Raw genomic sequence first — 21,810 nt, 5'->3', positions numbered from 1 at the left:
GCCAGGTGCTGCCAGCTCCCTGCTCCTCTGACCTTCCCCTACCGGTGCCCTGGAGCGGCTCAGAGCCCCCCGCCCGCTGTCCGGGTGCCAGGGCAGCCTGGGGGGGACACGGAGCAAATAACCTGCCTGACCCCTCCAGGCAACCGCCTGGCGCCCTGAAACAGGAGAGTGGATTGGAGTCAATTATCGTCATGCTGAGCTGCGAGGGGTAGGAGTATGTGGGGCAATCGGGGTGTCCCCCGAGAGAAGCCCCAGAAGTGCTCAGCAAGCCAGCCTCGGGTGGTGGTATGTGGGTCTCTTCCCCGGCTGCCCTGCCCCAGAGGTGGCTGCATCGGGCGAGCCCTCCCTCTGCAGGTAACTGTTAAAACCCTAATTAGCAGTAACATTATTTGCATTTTGTTTCTGTGGTAACGGGGCCCAAGCAGACGCTTATTGGCTGGGGGGCGGGGAGGGTATACGTGGGGGTGGGCATAACCTTTGAACTTATTTTTCCCATCAGCCACTCCCACCCTGATCCTGGGATGTGTGTGTGAGGGGCTGGGAGCCAGGACTCCTGGGTTCTCTCCCTGGCTCTGGGAGGGGAGGGGGGCCTGGTGGGTTAGAACTGGGGGGGCTTGGAGCCAGGACTCCTGGGTTCTCTCCCCAGTTCTGGGAGGGGAGGGGGGGCTGGTGGGTTAGAGCTGGGGGGGGCGGGGGGCTGGGAGCCAGGACTCTTCATTTTGCCTGCAATCCATAGGGGCACATTCACCTTCTGTGTTTGTGCCTCAGTTTCCTGTGCATGGGATGAGTCTGGGGTGGGGGAGGCTAGCCCTGGTGTCATATCCCCACCCCTCACATACCACCCCCTGCCGCTGGTGGTGATTATAGGCTACCAGGCCCTGATGCGTGTGGGGTGAGGGTGGGGGCTGAAAATGGCTGCCAACCCCCCCTCCCCCCCAACACACTCACTGGCAGGGAACACTCTCCCCTGGAAACCAGAAGTGGCTGCATCTCCGTACCAGCAGAGCCATCCCTGTGGGGTGTTACGTGTGGCTGTTCCCCACCCCAGAAGTGGCTGCATCTCTGGGCCGGGTGAGCCCGCTCCGGGCCACGTTATGTGCAGCGGTTCCCCAGCTGTCCCGATTCAGAGGTGGCTGCATCTCGGCACCGGGCGAGCCCTTTCTGCAGGGTGTTGTGTAGGGCTGTTCCCCGGCGCTGAGGAAGGGACTCTGCTGAGCAGCTGTGGTATGTACATTAGAAATAGGAGACTGATGTATTAACCTGGGCTAATTAATTAAACAGTCCCCAGGGGCCTGGCTGCTCTTCCATCCGGCCTGGTCTTCACCTCTCTCCCCCTGGGGCCTGGGTCACCCCTCCGAGCCCCGCCAGGACCCAGGCCTGGGATGCCCAACATCTGTAAGAGAACAAACTGGAAGGAGTGTCAGGACTCCTGGGTTCTCTCCTGGGCTCTGGGAGGGGAGTGGGGGCCAGGGGTTTAGAGCAGGGGGGGCTGGGAGCTAGGACTACACCCTGCCTCTTGTTTTGGGGCCCATGCCTCAGTTTCCCCTCTCCAGCCTGCCCCGCACGCACGCTATGGCAGTGGGATTCACCCATTATCTAAGCAGGGAGAAGCCGGGTACGCCAGGGTGACCGATTTGATCCCTTCTCCCCGGCTCAGACCCCGAGGCCTGTCCCCTCTCTGGCCAGCCCTGATCCATGAGCCCTGTAGGGCTGGGCCGACGACTTACCCCAGGAGCAGGGGACACCCCACAGGCTGGGGCTCCACAGCCAGGGCAGCCCCCTGACCCCCAGCTGTAGGCCCAGGCCCCTCTCCTTGGGCTTTGCCCCACCAGGCTGGGTTTGGGGCTCCCCGCTTAGATCAGCCCCTGCCTGCCCCCAGGCTCAGCTAGGGATCCCCCCAGCTCAGCCCTCCTCCTGGCTCAGCTCCACCCCACCACCTCCCATCTCAACTTGGGGCTCCCCCCTGAATCAGCCCCCGCAAGCTCGGCTCAGTGTCCCCCCTCTCCCAGGCTTGTCTCAGTCTCCCCCCGCCCCCCCCAGGCAGGGCTCAGGGCTTCCCCCCAGGCTCGCTCGCCCACTGGCTCCCCTCCGGCTCCCCACCTCCCAGGCTCAGCTGGCTCGGGGCTTGCCCCCCAGGGCTGGTCTCAGGGACCCTGCCCCCCCCACCAGGCTCGCCCCCCGGCTCGCCTCAGCCTCCCCACCCCCCTCAAGCTCAGCTGGCTCGGGGCTTGCCCCCCAGGGGTGGTCTCAGCACTCTCAGGCTCGCCCCCCCACGGGCTCGGCCAGCTCGGGGCTCCCCCCCCCCCCCGCGGGGCTCGGGCTCGCCGGGGCTCGCAGGGCGGCGCGCCGCGCCGGCAGTGCGCAGTGGGCTGAGCGCTGCGGCGGGCGGGCGGGCGGGCGCTCCGGTTGCCGGCGCTCGGCGGAGGCAGCAGCCGGGGCGGCCCCCCCCGCAAAAGGCCCCTCCCCCCGGGGCTCCCCGCAAGGCTCCGGCGGCGGCCGGGACCCTGCAGCCCCCTGCGGCCGGCCCGGGGGGAGAGGCAGAGCGGGGCGGGTCGAGGACCCCCCCGCCCCGTCCCTCTCCATCATTGCGGGGCGCAGGGCGCACGGCTCCGGGCGCAGCCTCCTGCGGGCGTCCCTCTCCATGGAGGGGGGACCGGGGGCGCCCGGGGCCGACAGCCCGAACCGGGCCGTGGAGTACCTGCTGGAGCTCAACAACATCATCGAGAGCCAGCAGAAGCTGCTGGAGACCCAGCGGCGCCGGATCGAGGAGCTGGAGGGACAGCTGGAGCAGCTGACCCAGGAGAACCGGGACCTGCGCGAGGAGAACCGGGAGCAGCCCAGTCGGGAGAGGGAGGGGCCATACCACCAGCACCCGGGCCGGGAGTACCAGGGCCGGCCGGAGCGGGACGGGCAGTTCCAGGGCCGGCCGGAGCGGGACGGGCAGTTCCAGGGCCGGCCGGAGCGGGACGGGCAGTACCAGGGCCGGCCGGAGCGGGACGGGCAGTACCAGGGCCGGCCGGAGCGGGACGGGCAGTTCCAGGGCCGGACGGAGCGGGACGGGCAGTTCCAGAACTGGGAAGGGCAGTACCAGAACCGGTCCGATCGGGAAGGGCAGTACCAGAAGCGCGGGGACGGGCCGTTCCAGAACCGGGACAAGGAGCGAGAGCCGCACCCCGGGAACCGCGAGGGGCCCTACCAGAACCGGGACAGCCACTACCGAGACCAATGCCAGCTGCACCGGGACAGCGGCTCCGTCCGGGAGCGGAGCGGCCCCCACCAGAACCGAGACAAGGAGCGGGAGTACCCTCGCCCGCCCCGGGAGCGGGAGCGGGGCCCGCTGAGCCGGGGCGTGTCCCGGAGTTCCAGTCCCGGAGCCGGCGGGGGCCACAGCACCAGCCCCAGCACCAGCCCCGCCACCACCCTGCAGAGAAAGTAAGGAGCTGCGCCCCTGCTCTAGAACCTGCCCCGGTCTAGATCCCATGCGGTCCCCAGGCCTGGATCTCTGCTTTGCTCGGGATCCTTGGGCCTCTTTTCTCCTGTTTCTGCTGTAGATCCACCTCCCCCTGCTCTGGATCCTGCCCTAGATCTCTCTTCCCCCCTGTGCTAGGTCCTGGAGCCACCCTGCTCTAGACCACTCGGGATATCTGCTGTGGATCAGTCTCCCATGCTCTAGGAGTCCTGCTCTGGATCCCTCTCTTCCCTGTTGTAGATCCTGGATTCACACGGCTCTGGGTCCCTCTGGATCTCTGCTCTGACCCCTGTTCTAGAGCCCTCTGCCTGTGGCCTGGTTCCCTGTTCTGGCTAGGTTGCCCTGTCTAGATCCAGGCTCCCTGCTCTAGATCCCTGGATCCTTCTCCCTCTGCTCTAGATACCTCTACTTTCCCCACTATTGCAAGAGTCATCTGCCCCGTCTCTCCCTCCTCATCTCCTCCCAACCTACTCTAGATCCTCCTCTGCTTTCTTCTAGCCCCCTCTCCACCCTGCTCCAGAATAGATCCCTCCCCTTTCCCATAGATCCCCACCTCTCCCTCTCTATTTCCCTGGTACCTGTCCCGCTTCCCATCCAGTAGCTTTCTAGGGTCTTCCCTGAGCCTTGTAGCAGCAGGGGCTGTAGAGCTGCCCCTGGTGTGTCTAGAAGCAAGGGGTTCTCCCTGTCTAAAGGCAAGGGATTCTGGAGCCTGGCCTCCTGAAATCTAGAAGAAGGGGTTCCAGAGCTAGGATCCAGAAGCGCCAAGAAACAGTGCCTTCTAGAGCCTTCTCTCTAGGACCTCTGAAAGTAGGACGTTCTAGATCACACCCCAGACATGCCTAGAAGCAGCAGATCATAGAACCTGCCCCACTGTGCTCCTGGTGGTGGTGGGGTTCTTGGGCCTGCTCCCTGACACGTCTGGAAGCAGGGATGTTCTGGGCATCCCGTAGTGCATCTGGAAGTAACAGTCCTAGAGTCTGTTCCCAGCACTTCTAGCAGAAGGGGGCTCTAGAACCTGCTCCTCTGACCTGTCTAGCCTGGGGGGGTCATGGAGTCTTCCCTGATGTGACTAGAAGCAGGAGGGTCAGGAGCCATCCTGCTGCCTGGTAGCAGGAAGTTCTAGAGGGTGACACCCCAATGCATCAAGGAGTGGGGGGTTATGGAAGTTGGGGTTCTAGAGCCTGGTCCCCTTATATGGCTGTTCTAGAGACACCCAGAGCGTGTCTACATTCATGAGGATTAGTAGCTGGTTTCTAGATCATGGTCCCAACCTACCTCGTACCACAAGGACTCTAGAGCAGGACGGGCCTTCTAAAGCACAGACTCCGGCGCACCTAGCCGCTGGCAGTTCTAGAGCTGCTTTTGCCACTCCTGGTGGTTCTAGAGCACAGTCCTGCTATGTCCAGCAACAGGTGGGGTCTAGAGCCAGCCACAACACTCCTGGCAACACGGGGGTGGGGGGGAGATGAGACCTTGCACCAGGGACTCCAAGCCCCAGGGGGTTCTAGAGACACCCTGGCAAACAGGGGATCTAGAACCTGCTCCTGATGCGGCTGCTAGCAGGAGGGAGCTAGAACTTGCTCTGGACTCTCTTGGCAGCAGGGGGGGTCTAGAACCTAACCCCGATGCATGTGGGGCGGTTTCCATCTGTAGATCTGCTTTATCCTGGTACCCCTGGTCCCTTCTGCCTCCCCCCTCCCAGGGGTACATGGCTATTGGGAGGGAACAAGGCTGGATGATGGGGTAATGCAGCATGGATCGGTTGGTGGCACATGGGGCGGGGGGACTGGGCAGGTACCCCCTCCCTTCCCAGGGAGAGGGGAGCAAAGTGTCACGTGTAAGAGCACGGGGCTTGGGTCGTGGGAAGCTGGGGGATAGCAGGACCTTGCGTGGGTTCTCCTGAACTCCTGGGTTCTCTCCCTGGCTCTGGGAGGGGAGCGGGGGCTGGTGGGTTAGAGCAGGGGGGGCTGGGAGCCTGAACTCCTGGGTTCTCTCCCCAGCTCTAGGTGGGGAGTGGGGTCTAGTGTATGTGTAAGGGGGGGGAGGGCTAGGAGCCAGGACTCCTGGGTTCCATTGCTTTAGTGTCCAATTAGGAGGGAATCTGATTCCAGTTGTAGTTTGGCTTCTGAAGGGATCCCAGCGGCGTTGGCTCTTCCCGGGCTCGGATCCTGCCCCCCTGCCCTGTCAGTGCTCCCCTGTCTGGGGGGGCCTGCCTGCGCTTCTGTTTGTCTCTCCAAAACAACCCCCTGATAAAATCCAGCCCCCCACCCACCACTTCTCCGTTGTGGGCAATCTCCTCCTAGGCCGGGGACAGTGTGAGAGCCGGGGGTGATCTCGTGATCCCCGGGGGTGGGAAATCTGGGGAACTTAGCAAACTTGGGAGAGGATCTGGTGATCTTGGGATGGATCTGGTGATGATTTGGGGATCTGGGGATCTGATGGGGGATCTGGCAATGTCACAGGGATCTGGGGCTCTCACAGGGGATCTGGGGATCTCAGGGAGGATTTGATGGCCTTGGAATAGATCTGGTGATCTTACAGGGGATCTGGTGATCTTAGGGAGGATTTGGCAAGCTTGAAATGGATTGGTGATCTTATGGGGGATCGGGTGGCTTTGGGATGGATCTGGTGATTGTATAGGGATCTGGTGACCTTGGGATGGATCTGGTGATCTCATGGGGGATCTGGGGATCCGGGCAAGCTTGCGTGAGGCTCTAACGTCCCTTGCAGGGATTGGATGTGCTTCACAAACTTTGGGGATGATCTCGTGAGCGTGGAGGCCACAGGGGAGGCCTTTGGGGAGCTCTGCAGGCTTTGGGGACCCTCCCCCAGCCCTGCAGGCTGGGCTGTGCCGGGCAGAGCCGTGTGGGGCGTGCGAGGTGGGAATTGATGGCTCCAGCCGCGTGTTCTCTTCTCTTCCCAGCACCACCCCCTCCCGCAGCTCAGAAATTAGCAACGTGGTTTGGATGCTGCTGCAAATGACTTAAAGCAGCACAAATCTGTCTTGCTTTTACCGCCCACTCTGCGCCGAGGTGTTCATCAGAACCCGGAGTGCGAGCGCTGAGGGGGCGGGCGGGGGAATGCAGGGGCCTGAGCTCCCCCCTCCCCGAGCCAGGGAGAGAACCCAGGCATCCAGGCTCCCAGCCCACCCCCGGCTCTAAACACTAGACCCCACTCCCCTCCCAGAGCTGGGGAGAGAACCCAGGCGTCCTGGCTCCCAGCCCCCCCTGCTGTAACCCACTAGATCCCACTCCCCTCCCAGAGCCAGGAAGATAACCCAGGTGTCCTGGCTCCCAGCCAAGGACTATTTCAGGTGAGATCATTTGCAACCTTGCGGTCAGGCTGCATCCGTTCTGGCCCCGGGGGAGCGAAGATCAGAATCTGGCCCAGGGGTTACGCTGTCCTTGGCTGTTGCCGACTTGATGTCACCTTCTCATTCCCAGCCAAGCCTGTCCTGTCTGGGCTTCTTCACTTCCTCTGCCTTTCCCCAGGAGTACGGGGTGAACCCAGGCGTCTGGGCCAAATCCCAGCTCAGGAGATCTCTGCTTCTTCCCCGGCATTTTTGTGGGAGGGAGGCAGGTTTCTTCTTCACTTCCTGTCCCAAACCACTATGGAGCTGTTCTCCAGCCGCCCTTCCCCAGAGGTGGCTGCATCTTAGTGGTGGGTGAGCCAACCCCATGCGATGTTATGTGCGACTGTTCCCCAGCTGCCCCAGCCTAGAGGTGGCTGCATCTCAGCTCTGGGAGAGCCGTCCCCGGGAGTCTGTTGCTATCCTACCATCCCACATGGCAGCCACTAATCTCCCAGCATGGAGGAGGTCTGTAAAATACCCTGACCCCACAGGACAGATCTGGAGGAGGGAGGAGTGGTGGGGTCTGCTGGGTAGTGCGAAACCACAGCCTGGCTCTCACCCGGCCCCAGGGCAGGGACTGGCTGGCTCAAGGGGGCAGGGAATGGGGCAGGGGCCTGTCCCCTCTAGGGGGCACCGGCTCTCATCCGCCCCAGGGCAGCGACTGGCTGGCTTGGGGAGCAGGGAATGGGGCCTGGGGCCTGTCCCCTGTATGGGGTGCCGGCTCCCACCCGGCCCCAGGGCAGGGACTGGCTGGCTCAGGGGGACGGGGAATGGGGCCTGGCGCCTGTCCCCTGTATGGGGTGCCGGCTCCCACCCGGCCCCAGGGCGGGGGCGGGAATGGGGCCTGTCCCCTCGGGGCGGGGGCGCTGGGTCCGAGGTTCAGATCTCAGGCTCACGGGGCCAGCTGGTCCCCCCGCCCTGCCAGAGGACGGGAAAGGGCAGCAGATGGGGCGGTCGGTGGGAACCGTGGGCTGATGACGCCTGGCCCCCGGCCCCTGCCGCCATGCCACCTGTTCCCGGGAAAAAGCCCCACTGGGCTCTGTGCGCTGGGGCAGGTGGCCAGAGCTGCTGGGCCAGACCCAGCTCGTCCCCTTCCCCCCCACAAGCCAGCCAGCCCCTGCCCCGGGGCCGCAGGGGAGCCTCTTGAGGGGCCAGGCCCCGGGCCCCCTTCCCTCCTCCCCCGACCCAGCCAGCCCCTGCCCCGGGCCGCAGGGGGGCCTCTCGAGGGGCCAGGCCCCGGGCCCCCTTCCCTGCTCCCCCAAGCCAGCCAGCCCCCGCCCTGGGGCTGGCACTCACTCGAGGGGAAAGGCCCCGGGTTGGGGGCACCCCTGCTCCGCAGGCCTGTCCGGGTGTCCCCCGTCCCCCCTCAGCTGCAAATGAGCCGCTCTCAGATCCCAGCTCCGGCTCTGCGGGCAAGTTAACGCCAGTGTCTGAGCCCAGCTCCCCCTCTGCGCGCCCTGGAGAGCCCTCATCCCTGCGCCTCGCCCTGGGCTGCGCCACTCGACCGGACTCCTGGGTTCTCCCCCTGGCGCTGGGAGGGGAGTGCGGGCTAGTGGTTAGAGAAGCGGGGGCTGGTAGCCAGGACTCCTGGGTTCTCTACCCAGCTCTGGGAGGGGGCTGCGGTTTAGTCGTTGGCGCAGGGGGGGTGGTAGCCAGGACTCCTGGGTTCTCTCCTGACTCTGGGAGGGGAGTGGTGGCTAGTGGTTAGAGAAGGTGGGGCTGGAAGCCAGGACTCCTGGGTTCTCTATCCAGCTCTGGGAGGGGAGTGAGGGCTAGTGGTTAGAGAAGGGGGGGCTGGAAGCCAGGACTCCTGGGTTCTCTATCCAGCTCTGGGAGGGGAGTGGGGGCTAGTGGTTAGAGAAGGGGGGGCTGGAAGCCAGGACTCCTGGGTTCTCTACCCAGCTCTGGGAGGGGAGTGGGGGCTAGTGGTTAGAGAAGGGGGGGCTGGAAGCCAGGACTCCTGGGTTCTCTACCCAGCTCTGGGAGGGGAGTGGGGGCTAGTGGTTGGCGCAGGTTGCACTGGCTTCCGGACACCTGGATACTATGAATCTTCCCCAGTGTATCCTGTCTGGGTCCATACTTTTCTCTCATTAGTTAATGAGCAGTTTAATTTGGCCTAGTGTCCCCCCCCCCGCCCCGTTACCCTCATATGAATTGGTGTCTCTGCTAGATTCTGCCCAGCAGCCTCACTAGCATTGAAAGGCCCCGAGTGTCTGACATAGGTCAGGGGTTCTCAAACTGGGGGTCGGGACCCCTCAGGGGGTCACGAGGTTATAACTTGGGCGGTCATGAGCTGTCAGCCTCCACCCGAAACCGGGATCCGGGATATATAATGGTGTGTATGTGTTTTTAATTTATAAAGGGGGTCACACTCAGAAACTTGTCACCAGTACAAAAGTTTAAGAACCGCTGTGCTGGAGTGTGAGTGTGTGTGGGGGCGGGGGGGAGGTAGGACACGGGGCCTGTCCCCGCAAGGGGGCGCCGGCTTCCATCCAGCCCCAGGGCAGGGAACGGGACACGGGGCCTGTCCCTAAACCACGGAGTCTCCAGGCAGGTGTTGGAGTTATGTGGGCTGGATGCCCACTCCCTTCCCATCCTCCCCCCGAAACAGAGTCTGGGGTCAGGGGGAGCCTGGGGCTGGGCTGGCAGGGGGCTGCAGGTCGGGAGCGAGGGGCACCGGCAGGGCTGGGGGGAGCTGGGGGCTGGGCTAGCCGGGGGCTGCGGGTCGGGACTCAGCTGTGATTCCCCCACTCCCTAACTTTTACCTCCCCCACCGCATCCAGGACGCCTGGGTTCCAGCTGCAAAGAATAGACCCAGCGACTTTTGTGATTCCCTTCTCCCCTTGCTCCCCAGCAGCAATGGGGCAGGGGGCGGGGGGCCTGGATCAAGGGGGGTCTGGGTCTGGGGGGGCCGCCTGTCACTTATCCCGGTCTCTCTCTCCCTCTCGTCCGCAGGTCCGACGGAGACAACTCCCGAACCGTCAGGTCAGTGCTCGCGTCCCTCCTCTGCTTCCCTGCTCGCTCCCCGCTTTCCATCCCATCGCGCCTCCCCCGGCCCCCCCAGGTGCTGCTTTAGTCCCCCTCCCCGGCTGATCCCAGCCCATTTCGGCCCGTGGATCCGTCCCGTCCGCCCCTGCCCGGCCCATCTCTGGTTGTTCCCGGGTGGGCGTCCGGATGGGGCCCGTCTCACTCCGGATCGGGCGGGGCTTAAGACAGGGTCCCCCACCCCCACCTTGGCTGTGAGGCTGGTGCATTTGTAGCATGCAGCACGGCCTCGGCCAGCAGGGGGCGCCGCGGGGAGTGGGGTAGGGGGCAGGCCTGTGAGCGGCGCTCCCGGCTCCTCCAGCCCCGGCCTCTCCCTGCAGGGGGCGCTGCGTCCGTGGCTTTGCCTGTGTCCAGGAGCGGTGTGTGTGGGGCAGGGGGCCGGGGGGCGTCCGGGAGTATCTCATGTCCAGTGTGGCTGCACTTTCGGGGGGCCGGCTCCGCTTGGCAAAGCAGGTCGCATGTTGGGGACCAGCGGTGTGGGGCTGAGTGGCTTCCCTGGTGCCAGGGGAGGGGGCTGTCAGGACGACCGGCACGGCGGGGGGCCCTGGTCTCGCTCGGGATCTGGACAGCACCCTGCACGGCGGGGGGCCCCGGTCTCGCTCGGGGTCTGGGCAGCGCCCTGCACGGCGGGGGGCCCCGGTCTCGCTCGGGATCTGGGCAGCGCCGGGCACGGCGGGGGGCCCCGGTCTCGCTCGGGATCTGGGCAGCGCCGGGCACGGCGGGGGGCCCTGGTCTCGCTCGGGATCTGGGCAGCGCCCTGCACGGCGGGGGGCCCTGGTCTCGCTCGGGATCTGGGCAGCGCCCTGCACGGCGGGGGGCCCTGGTCTCGCTCGGGATCTGGGCAGCGCCCTGCACGGCGGGGGGCCCTGGTCTCGCTCGGGATCTGGGCAGCGCCCTGCACGGCGGGGGGCCCTGGTCTCGCTCGGGATCTGGGCAGCGCCCTGCACGGCGGGGGGCCCTGGTCTCGCTCGGGATCTGGGCAGCGCCCTGCACGGCGGGGCGCCCTGGTCTCGCTCGGGATCTGGGCAGCACCGGGCACGGCGGGGGGCCCCGGTCTCGCTCGGGGTCTGGGCAGCGCCCTGCACGGCGGGGGGCCCTGGTCTCGCTCGGGATCTGGGCAGCGCCCGGCACGACGGGGGGCCCTGGTCTCGCTCGGGATCTGGGCAGCGCCCTGCACGGCGGGGGGCCCCGGTCTCGCTCGGGGTCTGGGCAGCGCCCTGCACGACGGGGGGCCCTGGTCTCGCTCGGGGTCTGGGCAGCGCCCGGCATGGCGGGAGGCCCTGGTCTCGCTCGGGGTCTGGGCAGCGCCCGGCACGGCGGGGGGCCCCGGTCTCGCTCGGGGTCTGGGCAGCGCCCGGCACGGCGGGGGGCCCTGGTGTTGCTTGGGATCTGGGCAGCGCCCGACGCGACGGGGGGCCCTGGTCTCGCTCGGGGTCTGGGCAGCGCCCGGCAGGATTGCAGGGCGGGGGGGGGTGTCCCTGGTCTCCATCCAGGCCTGTAGGTGCTGTTGCAGAGTAAACCCCGTTACTGATACATTTCCACACCTGAGCTGCCTGACCTGGACACAGGCAGCCCCCAGAATTTCTTCTGGAACGAACGCGTCGGCTTTGGGGCGCTTCGAACGAATCCTCTTGTTTCCCTGAGTCATATCGTGTCCTGTATGAATGGGAAACATCTAGAGAACCCAGGCGTCCGGGCTCCCAGCGCCCCTGCGCCAACCACTAGACCCCCCTCCCCTCCCAGAGCTGGGGAGAGAACCCAGGCATCCGGGCTCCCAGCCCCCACCGCTCTCACCACTAGACTCTCCCGCCCCCTGGGCTGGGAATAGAATTATTTCCCTCCGCTAATTATGTAATTAGCAAAGCAATTATTTCCGATTTTCCCCTGTTCCTGTGCTGTACATAACACACACGACACACACAACCGCTGCTTATTGATCCTGTGTGTGCACTGTTCAAACAACACTGCCAGGTCGGTGGATAGATACTGATGTAAATAACAGAGTGGTTAGAGTCGGGGGGACCAGGAGCCAGGACGCCTGGGTTCTCTCCCCGGCTCCGGGTGCGGAGTGGGGTCTGGTGGGTTAGAGTCGGGGGGACCAGGAGCCAGGACGCCTGGGTTCTCTCCCCGGCTCCGGGCGCGGAGTGGGGTCTGGTGGGTTAGAGCGGAGGAGGCTGGGAGCCCGGACGCCTGGGTTCTCTCCCTGGCTCCGGGCGGGGAGCGGGGTCGGGTGGGTTCCAGCAGGGCCGGGGCTGGGAGCCAGGACTCCTGGGTTCTCTCCCCAGACAGTGGCTGGGAGCTGTGTTGCTAGGGGTGCGTGGTGGAACCTCGAGGCTAATGTGGCAGGACGTTGCTAGGAGACATGGGGGCGGGGGGGAGCTGACAGCTCGGAGGAGGAGTGACAATGTAGGGCTGCCAGGATACATTGCCATGGCGACCAGAAACATACACAGCGCCAGCCTCCCAACAGCTGTTTCTACGGCAGGCGAGATTCACGTGGTGCAGCCACCTCTGGGGCGGGACAGCTGGGGAACAGCCGCACATAACGCCGGATGGGGGATGGCTCGCTCGGTGCTGAGATGCAGCCGCCTCTGGGGCTGGACAGCTGGGGACCAGCCGCACATAACCCCGCACGGGGAGGGCTCCCCCGGCACTGGGGTGCAGCTGCCTCTTCCCTCCTTCATCTGCATTCTGTTTCATTTGCCTCTGCCTCAGTTTCCTCACGATCCCCTCCTGTGTCTGGCTTTGACATAGAATCATAGAATATCAGGGTTGGAAGGGACCTCAGGAGGTCATCTAGTCCAACCCCCTGCTCAAAGCAGGACCAATCCCCAATTAAATCATCCCAGCCAGGGCTTTGTCAAGCCTGACCTTAAAAACTTCTAAGGAAGGAGATTCTACCACCTCCCTAGGTAACGCATTCCAGTGTTTCACCACCCTCCTAGTGAAAAAGTTTTTCCTAATATCCAACCTAAACCTCCCCCACTGCAACTTGAGACCATTACTCCTCGTTCTGTCATCTGCTACCATTGAGAACAGTCTAGAGCCATCCTCTTTGGAACCCCCTTTCAGGTAGTTGAAAGCAGCTATCAAATCCCCCCTCATTCTTCTCTTCCGTAGACTAAACAATCCCAGCTCCCTCAGCCTCTCCTCATAACTCATGTGTTCCAGACCCCTAACCATTTTTGTTGCCCTTCGCTGGACTCCAACTTTTCCACATCCTTCTTGCAGTGTGGGGCCCAAAACTGGACACAGTACTCCAGATGAGGCCTCACCAATGTCGAATAGAGGGGGACGATCACGTCCCTCGATCTGCTCGCTATGCCCCTACTTATACATCCCAAAATGCCATTGGCCTTCTTGGCAACAGGGGCACACTGCTGACTCATATCCAGCTTCTCGTCCACTGTCACCCCTAGGTCCTTTTCCGCAGAACTGCTGCCTAGCCATTCGGTCCCTAGTCTGTAGCTGTGCATTGGGTTCTTCCGTCCTAAGTGCAGGACCCTGCACTTATCCTTATTGAACCTCATCAGATTTCTTTTGGCCTAATCCTCCAATTTGTCTAGGTCCCTCTGTATCCTATCCCTGCCCTCCAGCATATCTACCACTCCTCCCAGTTTAGTATCGGGGACTTCCCCCGATCGCCATGAGTTTTCAAAGATAATGGCCAATGGCTCTGCAATCACATCCGCCAATTCCTTTAGCACTCTCGGATGCAACGCATCCGGCCCCATGGACTTGTGCTCGTCCAGCTTTTCTAAATAGTCCCGAACCACTTCTTTCTCCACAGAGGGCTGGCCACCTCCTCCCCATGCTGTGCTGCCCAGTGCAGCAGTCTGGGAGCTGACCTTGTTCGTGAAGACAGAGGCAAAAAAAGCATTGAGTACATTAGCTTTTTCCACATCCCCTGTCACTAGGTTGCCTCCCTCATTCAGTAAGGGGCCCGCACTTTCCTTGGCTTTCTTCTTGTTGCCAACATATCTGAAGAAACCCTTCTTGTTACTCTTAACATCCCTCGCTAGCTGCAACTCCAGGTGCGATTTGGCCTCCTGATTTCATTCCTGCATGCCTGAGCAACATTTTTATACTCTTCCCTCGTCATTTGTCCAATCTTCCACTTCTTGTAAGCTTCTTTTTTATGTTTGGTTTCAGAGTAACAGCCGTGTTGGGCTGTATTCGCAAAAAGAAAAGGAGGACTTGTGGCACCTTAGAGACTAACCAATTTATTTGAGCATGAGCTTTCGTGAGCTACAGCTCAAATAAATTGGTTAGTCTCTAAGGTGCCACAAGTCCTCCTTTTCTTTTTTTATGCTTAAGATCTGCAAGGATTTCACTGTTAAGCCAAGCTGGTCGCCTGCCATATTTACTATTCTTTCTACACGTTGGGATGGTTTGTCCCTGTAACCTCAGTAGGGATTCTTTGAAATACAGCCAGCTCTCCTGGATTCCTTTCCCCCTCATGTTATTCCCCCAGGGGATCCTACCCATCAGTTCCCTGAGGGAGTCGAAGTCTGCTTTCCTGAAGTCCAGGGTCCATATCCTGCTGCTTACCTTTCTTCCCTGTGTCAGGATCCTGATCTCGACCAACTCATGATCGCTGCCTCCCAGGTTCCCATCCACTTTTGCTTCCCCCACTAATTCTTCCCGGTTCGTGAGCAGCAGGTCAAGAAAAGCTCCCCCCCAGTTGGCTCCTCCAGCACTTGCACCAGGAAATTGTCCCCTACGCTCTCCAAAAACTTCCTGGATTGTCTGTGCACCGCTGTATTGCTCTCCCAGCAGATATCAGGATGATTAAAGTCGCCGATGAGAACCAGGGCCTGCGATCTAGTAGCTTCCGCGAGCTGCCGGAAGAAAGCCTCGTCCACCTCACCCCCCTGGTCCGGTGGTCGACAGCAGACTCCCACCAGGACATCACTCCTGTTGCTCACACTTCTAAACTTAACCCAGAGACACTCAGGTTTTTCTGCAGTTTCGTACGGGAGCTCTGAGCAGTCATACTGCTCCCTTACATACAGTGCTACTCCCCCACCTTTTCTGCCCTGCCTGTCCTTCCTGAACAGTTTATAACCATCCATGACAGTACTCCAGTCATGTGAGTTATCCCACCAAGTCTCTGTTATTCCGATCACGTCATAGTTCCTTGACATCACCAGGACCTCCAGTTCTCCCTGCTTGTTTCCCAGGCTTTGTGCATTTGTATATAGGCACTTGAGAGAACCTGCTGATCGCCCCTCATTCTCAGTATGAGGTAGGAGCCCTCCCCTCCCAGACGTTCCTGCCTGCACTTCCTCACAGTATCCTGCTTGCCCACGTACCTCAGGGCTTTGGTCTCCTTCCCCCGGTGAGCCTAGTTTAAAGCCCTCCTCACTAGGTTAGCCAGCCTGCTCGCAAAGATGCTCTTCCCTCTCTTCGTTAGGTGAAGCCCATCTGCCCAGCACTCCTCCCGCCTGCACCAGATGTGGGGTGGAGAACAGAGCCGGGAGTTGGGCGGGGGGAGTTGGAGCCTAGTACGTCATCAAGAAAGGGCACCCTACAATAACAAACCAGCCTATGCAAGGAGACGTGATCATAACTAGGGCCCTACCAAATTCCCGGCCATGAAAAACGAGTCACGGAGCGTGAAATCTGCCCCCCCCCCCAAAATCTGGCCTTTTGTGTGCGTTTACCATATACTACATTAGACCCTATACATACTCATGGAGAAGACAAAACTGGGGGTCCTGACCCAAAAGAGAGTTGCGGGGGGGCACAAGGTTATTTTAGGGGGGTCACGGTACTGCCCCCCTTACTTTTGCGCTGTCTTCAGAGCTGGGTGGCTGGAGAGTGGGGGCTGTTAGCCAGGCACCCAGCTCTGAAGGCAGCGCCCCCCCCCCAGCAGCTGCGCAGGAATAAGGGTAACAGTACCGCAATCGCCCCCTACAATAACCTTGTGACCCCCCCCCCACAACTCCTTTTTGGGTCAGGACCCAACAATTACAGCACCGTGAAATTTCAGATTTAAAGAGCCAAAATCATGAAAGTTACGATTTCTAAAACCCTGTGACCGAGAAATTGGCCAAAGCGGACCTTGAATTTGGCAGGGCCCTCAGGATAACAAATCCGAGAGACTCTAATAACAGACAGGGAGACACAGAGACCCTACAATAACAAACCGGAGAGACCGGCATACAATAATCAACCACAGAGACCCTACAATAACAAACCAGAGAGACTGGCCTACAATAATAAACCAGAGACCCTATAATAATAAACCAGAGAGACCCTACAATAACAAAGCAGAGAGACCCTACAGTAACAAACCAGCATACCCAGAGAGACCCTACAGTAACAAATCAGAGAGATTCTATACTAACAAACAGGGACGCACACCAGAAACCCTACAATAATAAACCAGCGGGACTCTACGATAAACAGACCCATGTCTGCAGGTACACCCTACAATAGCCAGATCAGAGAGACTCTAAATAACAAACAGGGACACACAGAGAGACCCTACAGTAACACATTGGAAAGAGCCTACGATAAACAATCTGGTGTACACAGAGAGACCCTACAATAACAAACCAGAAAAACACCCCCCTCCCAATAGACTGGCCCATGTTCCTGGTGGGTGGGTGGCAAGTGCAGGCTGGGGGAGATCCATGGAGGGTGGTAGGTGAGGTCGGGTGAGTTTTCCGGGGGGAGGGGGAGGGTATGCAGGGAGTCCCTGGTTGCCATGACAGCTGGGGGGCCCCCCTCTGGAATCAGCGTTGTTCCTAAAATAATTTCCCCCCCATTCCCCCCCTCGTTTCCTGGATTAATTAATAGCTAGAGCTTGAGTCATCTCTGAGCAGCTGGAGGGATGTGGCTGTGTGTGAGAGAGAGACTCTGTGTGTGTGTGTGTGTGTGTGTGTCCCCCCCTGCCACCCCCCGTGCTGTGTGTGTGGGGGGGAACCTGGCCTTGAGCTGTTCCGAGGCTGTTCCCCCATCATGGCAGAGTTTTCCCCTTCCTCAGAGCAAGCTGGTGCCAGCCACCACCTCCAGAGACTGGATACCGGGATGGATGGGCCCGTGGGTCTGATCTAACCTAGAGGAGGAGGGATGCTGGGGTGGATGGGCCCATGGTCTGATCTGGGGTGGAGGAGGCGGGATACCGGGGTAGATGGGCCTGTGGTCTGGTCTGGGGTGGAGGAGGCGGGATACTGTGGTAGGTGGGCCCGTGGTCTGATCTGGGGTGGAGGAGGTGGGATACCGGGGTAGATGGACCCGTGGTCTGGCCTGGGGAGGAGGAGGCGAGATACCAGGGTAAATGAGCCCATGGTCTGATCTGGCGAGAAGGAGGCGGGATACCAGGGTAGATGGACCCCTGGGTCTCATCCAAGGCAGCCATTTCTGTGTTATCATTTGAAAAAAAAAATATCCAAGGTGGTTACGCCTGCTGGAAGAATTAATTATTTAGGGGGAAAAAAATAAAAGCCATGTTCTGTGTAGGTGTATTGTCTCGGAGACGGGTTGTGAGATGCGGTGTTACAATGGGAGCTCACCCGTGCGTCTGGTGGGGGAAAGACATATATCCAGGGGCTGAAGAATCAGCTGTAAATCTAATACACAGACACACAGCAGGGCTCAGCCACTGCGGCCAGGACACACGGACACACGCACCAAATTTAGCAATGGTTTCCGTGGACACCTGTGTGAATAGTGTGTATGTGAAAAGCTGTTGTGTTTCATTGTACCTGAGAGGTCGCTGTCTAATTAAGGGAAATCTCTAAAAATTATAAATCTGTAATAATTATTCTGCATAGTGAATAAAGGGTAGATAATCATTTGTCCGTACTGGGTTAATATTAGATGATGTGGGTTGCGTATAGAGAGATTTCTATATTCTCTTCTCTTCTATTTATATTTATTACTATAGGGTAGGTAATTATCTATACATGGAAATATTCACACATAACTAGGAATCTTATAAATTACTATCTGTAAGTGTATATATGAATTTAATATACATTCACCTTCGTACAGGCATATACACAAATAGCTGTGAGTACTGTATTACAATCAAAAATACATGTCTATATTTCCGTTGATAGCTATGAATAATGTCATCTTAATAGATATTAGCTATATGTGTATATGAATATCCTATAATGTTCATAGGTATTATATGTAGAGAGAGACACAAAAATATACACCTCTATCTATCAGGGCTGTCAAACAATTACAAAAATTAATCGCGATTCACTGCAGTTTTAATCAATAAGAGAATACCATTTGAAATTGATTATAAATATTTTTGGATATTTTCCACATTTTCAAATACATTGATTTCAATTACAACACAGAATAGAAAGTGTACCGGGCTCACTTTATAGGATTATTTTTTATTACAAATAGTTGCACTGTAATAAAGAAACAAACGAACTAGTGTTTTTCAGTTCACCCCATACAAGTACCCTCATGCAATCTCTTTATGGTGAAAGTGCAACTTACAAATGTCGATTTTTTTTTGTTACACAACTGCACTCAAAACCAAAACAATGCAAAACTTCGGAGCCTACAAGTCCACTCAGTCCTACTTCTCGTTCAGCCAGTCGCTCAGACAAACCAGAGATAATGCTGCCCGCTTCTTATTTACAACATCACCTGAAAGTGAGAACAGGCGTTCGCATGGCACTTTCGTAGCCGGCATCGCAAGGTATTTACGTGCCAGATCTGCTAAACATTCGTGTGCCGCTTCACGCTTCGGCCACCGCTCCAGAGGACAAGCGTCCATGCTGGTGATAGGTTCTGCTCGATAATGATCCAAAGCAGAGCAGACCGACGCAAGTTCATTTTCATCATCTGAGTCACATGCCACCAGCAGAAGGTTGATTTTCTTTTTTGGTGGTTTGGTTCTGTAGTTTCCACAGCACAGCTTTGCCAGCTTTTGCCTTCTGAAAGTATGTGCCACACCTCGTCACTCTCAGATTTGGGATGGCACTTCAGATTCTTAAACCTTGGGTCATGTGCTGTATCTAGCTTTAGAAATCTCACACTGCTGCCTTCTTTGCATTTTGTCAGCTCTGCCGTGACAGTGTTCTTAAAACAAACAACATGTGCTGGGTCACCGCCCGAGACTGCTAGAACATGAAATATAGGGCAGAATGCGGGTAAAACAGAGCGGGAGACCTACAATTCTCCCCCAAGGAGGGCAGTCACACATTTAATAGATGCATTCTTTTTTTAAACAAGTGTCACCAGCATGGACGCTTGTCCTCTGGAACGGTGGCCGAAGCATGAAGGGGCACACGAATGTTTAGCAGATCTGGCACGTAAATACCTTGCGATGCCGGCTACGAAAGTGCCATGCGAACGCCTGTTCTCACTTTCAGGTGACGTTGTAAATAAGAAGCGGGCAGCATTATCTCTGGTTTGTCTGAGCGACTGGCTGAATGAGAAGTAGGACTGAGTGGACTTGTAGGCTCCGAAGTTTTGCATTGTTTTGGTTTTGAGTGCAGTTGTGTAACAAAAAAAATCGACATTTGTAAGTTGCACTTTCACCATAAAGAGATTGCATGACGGTACTTGTATGGGGTGAACTGAAAAACACTAATTCGTTTGTTTCTTTATTACAGTGCAAATATTTGTAATAAAAAATAATCCTATAAAGTGAGCCCGGTACACTTTGTATTCTGTGTTGTAATTGAAATCAATGTATTTGAAAACATAGAAAACATCCAAAAATATTTATAATCAGTTTCAAGTGGTATTCTAGTGCTGTTTAACAGTGCGATTAAAACGGCGATTAATCGCAATTAATATTTTTTAAAGCGATTAATTTTTTTCAGTTAATCGCATGAATTAACTGCAATTAAATGACAGTCCTATCTATCTATCTATCCTCATCCACCCCATCCACCCCCTCTATCTATCTATCTATCTATCTATCTATCTATCTATCCATCCATCCCCGTCCACCACATCTATCTATCTATCTATCCCCATCCACCCCCTCTATCTATCTATCTATCTATCTATCTATCTATCTATCTATCTATCTATCTATCCCCATCCACTCCATCTCTCTCTATCTATCTATCCCCATCCACTCCATCTCTCTCTATCTATCTATCCCCATCCACTCCATCTCTCTCCATCTATCTATCCCCATCCACTCCATCTCTCTCCATCTATCTATCCCCATCCACTCCATCTCTCTCCATCTATCTATCCCCATCCACTCCATCTCTCTCCATCTATCTATCCCCATCCACTCCATCTCTCTCTCTCTCTCTATCTATCTATCCCCATCCACTCCATCTATCTATCTATCTATCCCCATCCACTCCATCTCTCTCTCTCTCTCTCTCTCTCTATCCCCATCCACTCTATCTATCTATCCCCATCCACTCTATCTATCTATCTATCTATCTATCTATATGTCTATCCCCATCCACTCTATCTGTCTATCTATATGTCTATCCCCATCCACTCTATCTGTCTATCTATCTATATGTCTATCCCCATCCACTCCATCTGTCTATCTATCTATCCCCATCCACTCCATCTCTCTCTCTATCTATCTATCTATCCCCATCCTCTCTATCTATCTATCCCCATCCTCTCTATCTATCTATCCCCATCCTCTCTATCTATCTATCCCCATCCACTCCATCTATCCCCATCCACTCCATCTATCTATCTATCTATCCCCATCCACTCTATCTATCTATCCCCATCCACTCCATCTATCTATCTGTCTATCCCCATCCACTCTATCTGTCTATCTATATGTCTATCCCCATCCACTCCATCTATCTATCTATCTATCCCCATCCACTCCATCTCTCTCTCTCTCTCTCTCTCTATCCCCATCCACTCCATTCTCTCTCTCTCTCTCTCTCTCTCTCTCTCTCTATCCCCATCCACTCCATCTCTCTCTCTCTCTCTCTCTCTCTCTATCCCCATCCACTCCATCTCTCTCTCTCTCTCTCTCTCTCTCTATCCCCATCCACTCCATCTCTCTCTCTCTCTCTCTCTCTCTCTCTATCCCCATCCACTCCATCTCTCTCTCTCTCTCTCTCTCTCTCTCTCTATCCCCATCCACTCCATCTCTCTCTCTCTCTCTCTCTCTCTCTCTATCCCCATCCACTCCATCTCTCTCTCTCTCTCTCTCTCTCTCTCTATCCCCATCCACTCCATCTCTCTCTCTCTCTCTCTCTCTCTCTCTCTATCCCCATCCACTCCATCTCTCTCTCTCTCTCTCTCTCTCTCTCTCTATCCCCATCCACTCCATCTCTCTCTCTCTCTCTCTCTCTCTCTCTCTATCCCCATCCACTCCATCTCTCTCTCTCTCTCTCTCTCTATCCCCATCCACTCCATCTCTCTCTCTCTCTCTCTCTCTCTCTCTCTCTCTCTATCCCCATCCACTCCATCTCTCTCTCTCTCTCTCTCTCTCTCTCTCTATCCCCATCCACTCCATCTCTCTCTCTCTCTCTCTCTCTCTCTCTCTCTCTCTCTATCCCCATCCACTCCATCTCTCTCTCTCTCTCTCTCTCTCTCTCTCTCTATCCCCATCCACTCCATCTCTCTCTCTCTCTCTCTCTATCCCCATCCACTCCATCTCTCTCTCTCTATCCCCATCCACTCCATCTCTCTCTCTCTCTCTCTCTATCCCCATCCACTCCATCTCTCTCTCTCTCTCTCTCTCTCTCTCTCCCCATCCACTCCATCTCTCTCTCTCTCTCTCTCTCTCTCTCTCTCCCCATCCACTCCATCTCTCTCTCTCTCTCTATCCCCATCCACTCCATCTCTCTCTCTCTCTCTCTCTCTCTCTCTATCCCCATCCACTCCATCTCTCTCTCTCTCTCTCTCTCTCTCTATCCCCATCCACTCCATCTCTCTCTCTCTCTCTCTCTCTCTCTATCCCCATCCACTCCATCTCTCTCTCTCTCTCTCTCTCTATCCCCATCCACTCCATCTC

General features: G+C 57.7%; 1 protein-coding gene across 1 annotated transcript in view; it reads left to right on the top strand.

Annotated features, from left to right (window-relative positions):
• The first annotated feature begins 2,400 nt into the window (after positions 1–2,400).
• The window catches only part of IQSEC2 (IQ motif and Sec7 domain ArfGEF 2), a 45,901-nt gene continuing 26,491 nt past the window's right edge, over positions 2,401–21,810 (top strand). The window contains 2 exon segments of the mRNA XM_073321511.1: positions 2,401–3,432; positions 9,777–9,806. Coding sequence (XP_073177612.1) covers positions 2,642–3,432; positions 9,777–9,806 — 821 coding nt within the window. The 5' untranslated portion in view covers positions 2,401–2,641.

The sequence above is a fragment of the Lepidochelys kempii genome, chromosome 23 (genome assembly GCF_965140265.1).
Source record: "Lepidochelys kempii isolate rLepKem1 chromosome 23, rLepKem1.hap2, whole genome shotgun sequence".
Taxonomy (NCBI): Eukaryota; Metazoa; Chordata; order Testudines; family Cheloniidae; genus Lepidochelys; species Lepidochelys kempii.
Note: the sequence above shows the minus strand (reverse complement) of the source record. Positions and strands in the feature narration are given on the sequence as shown.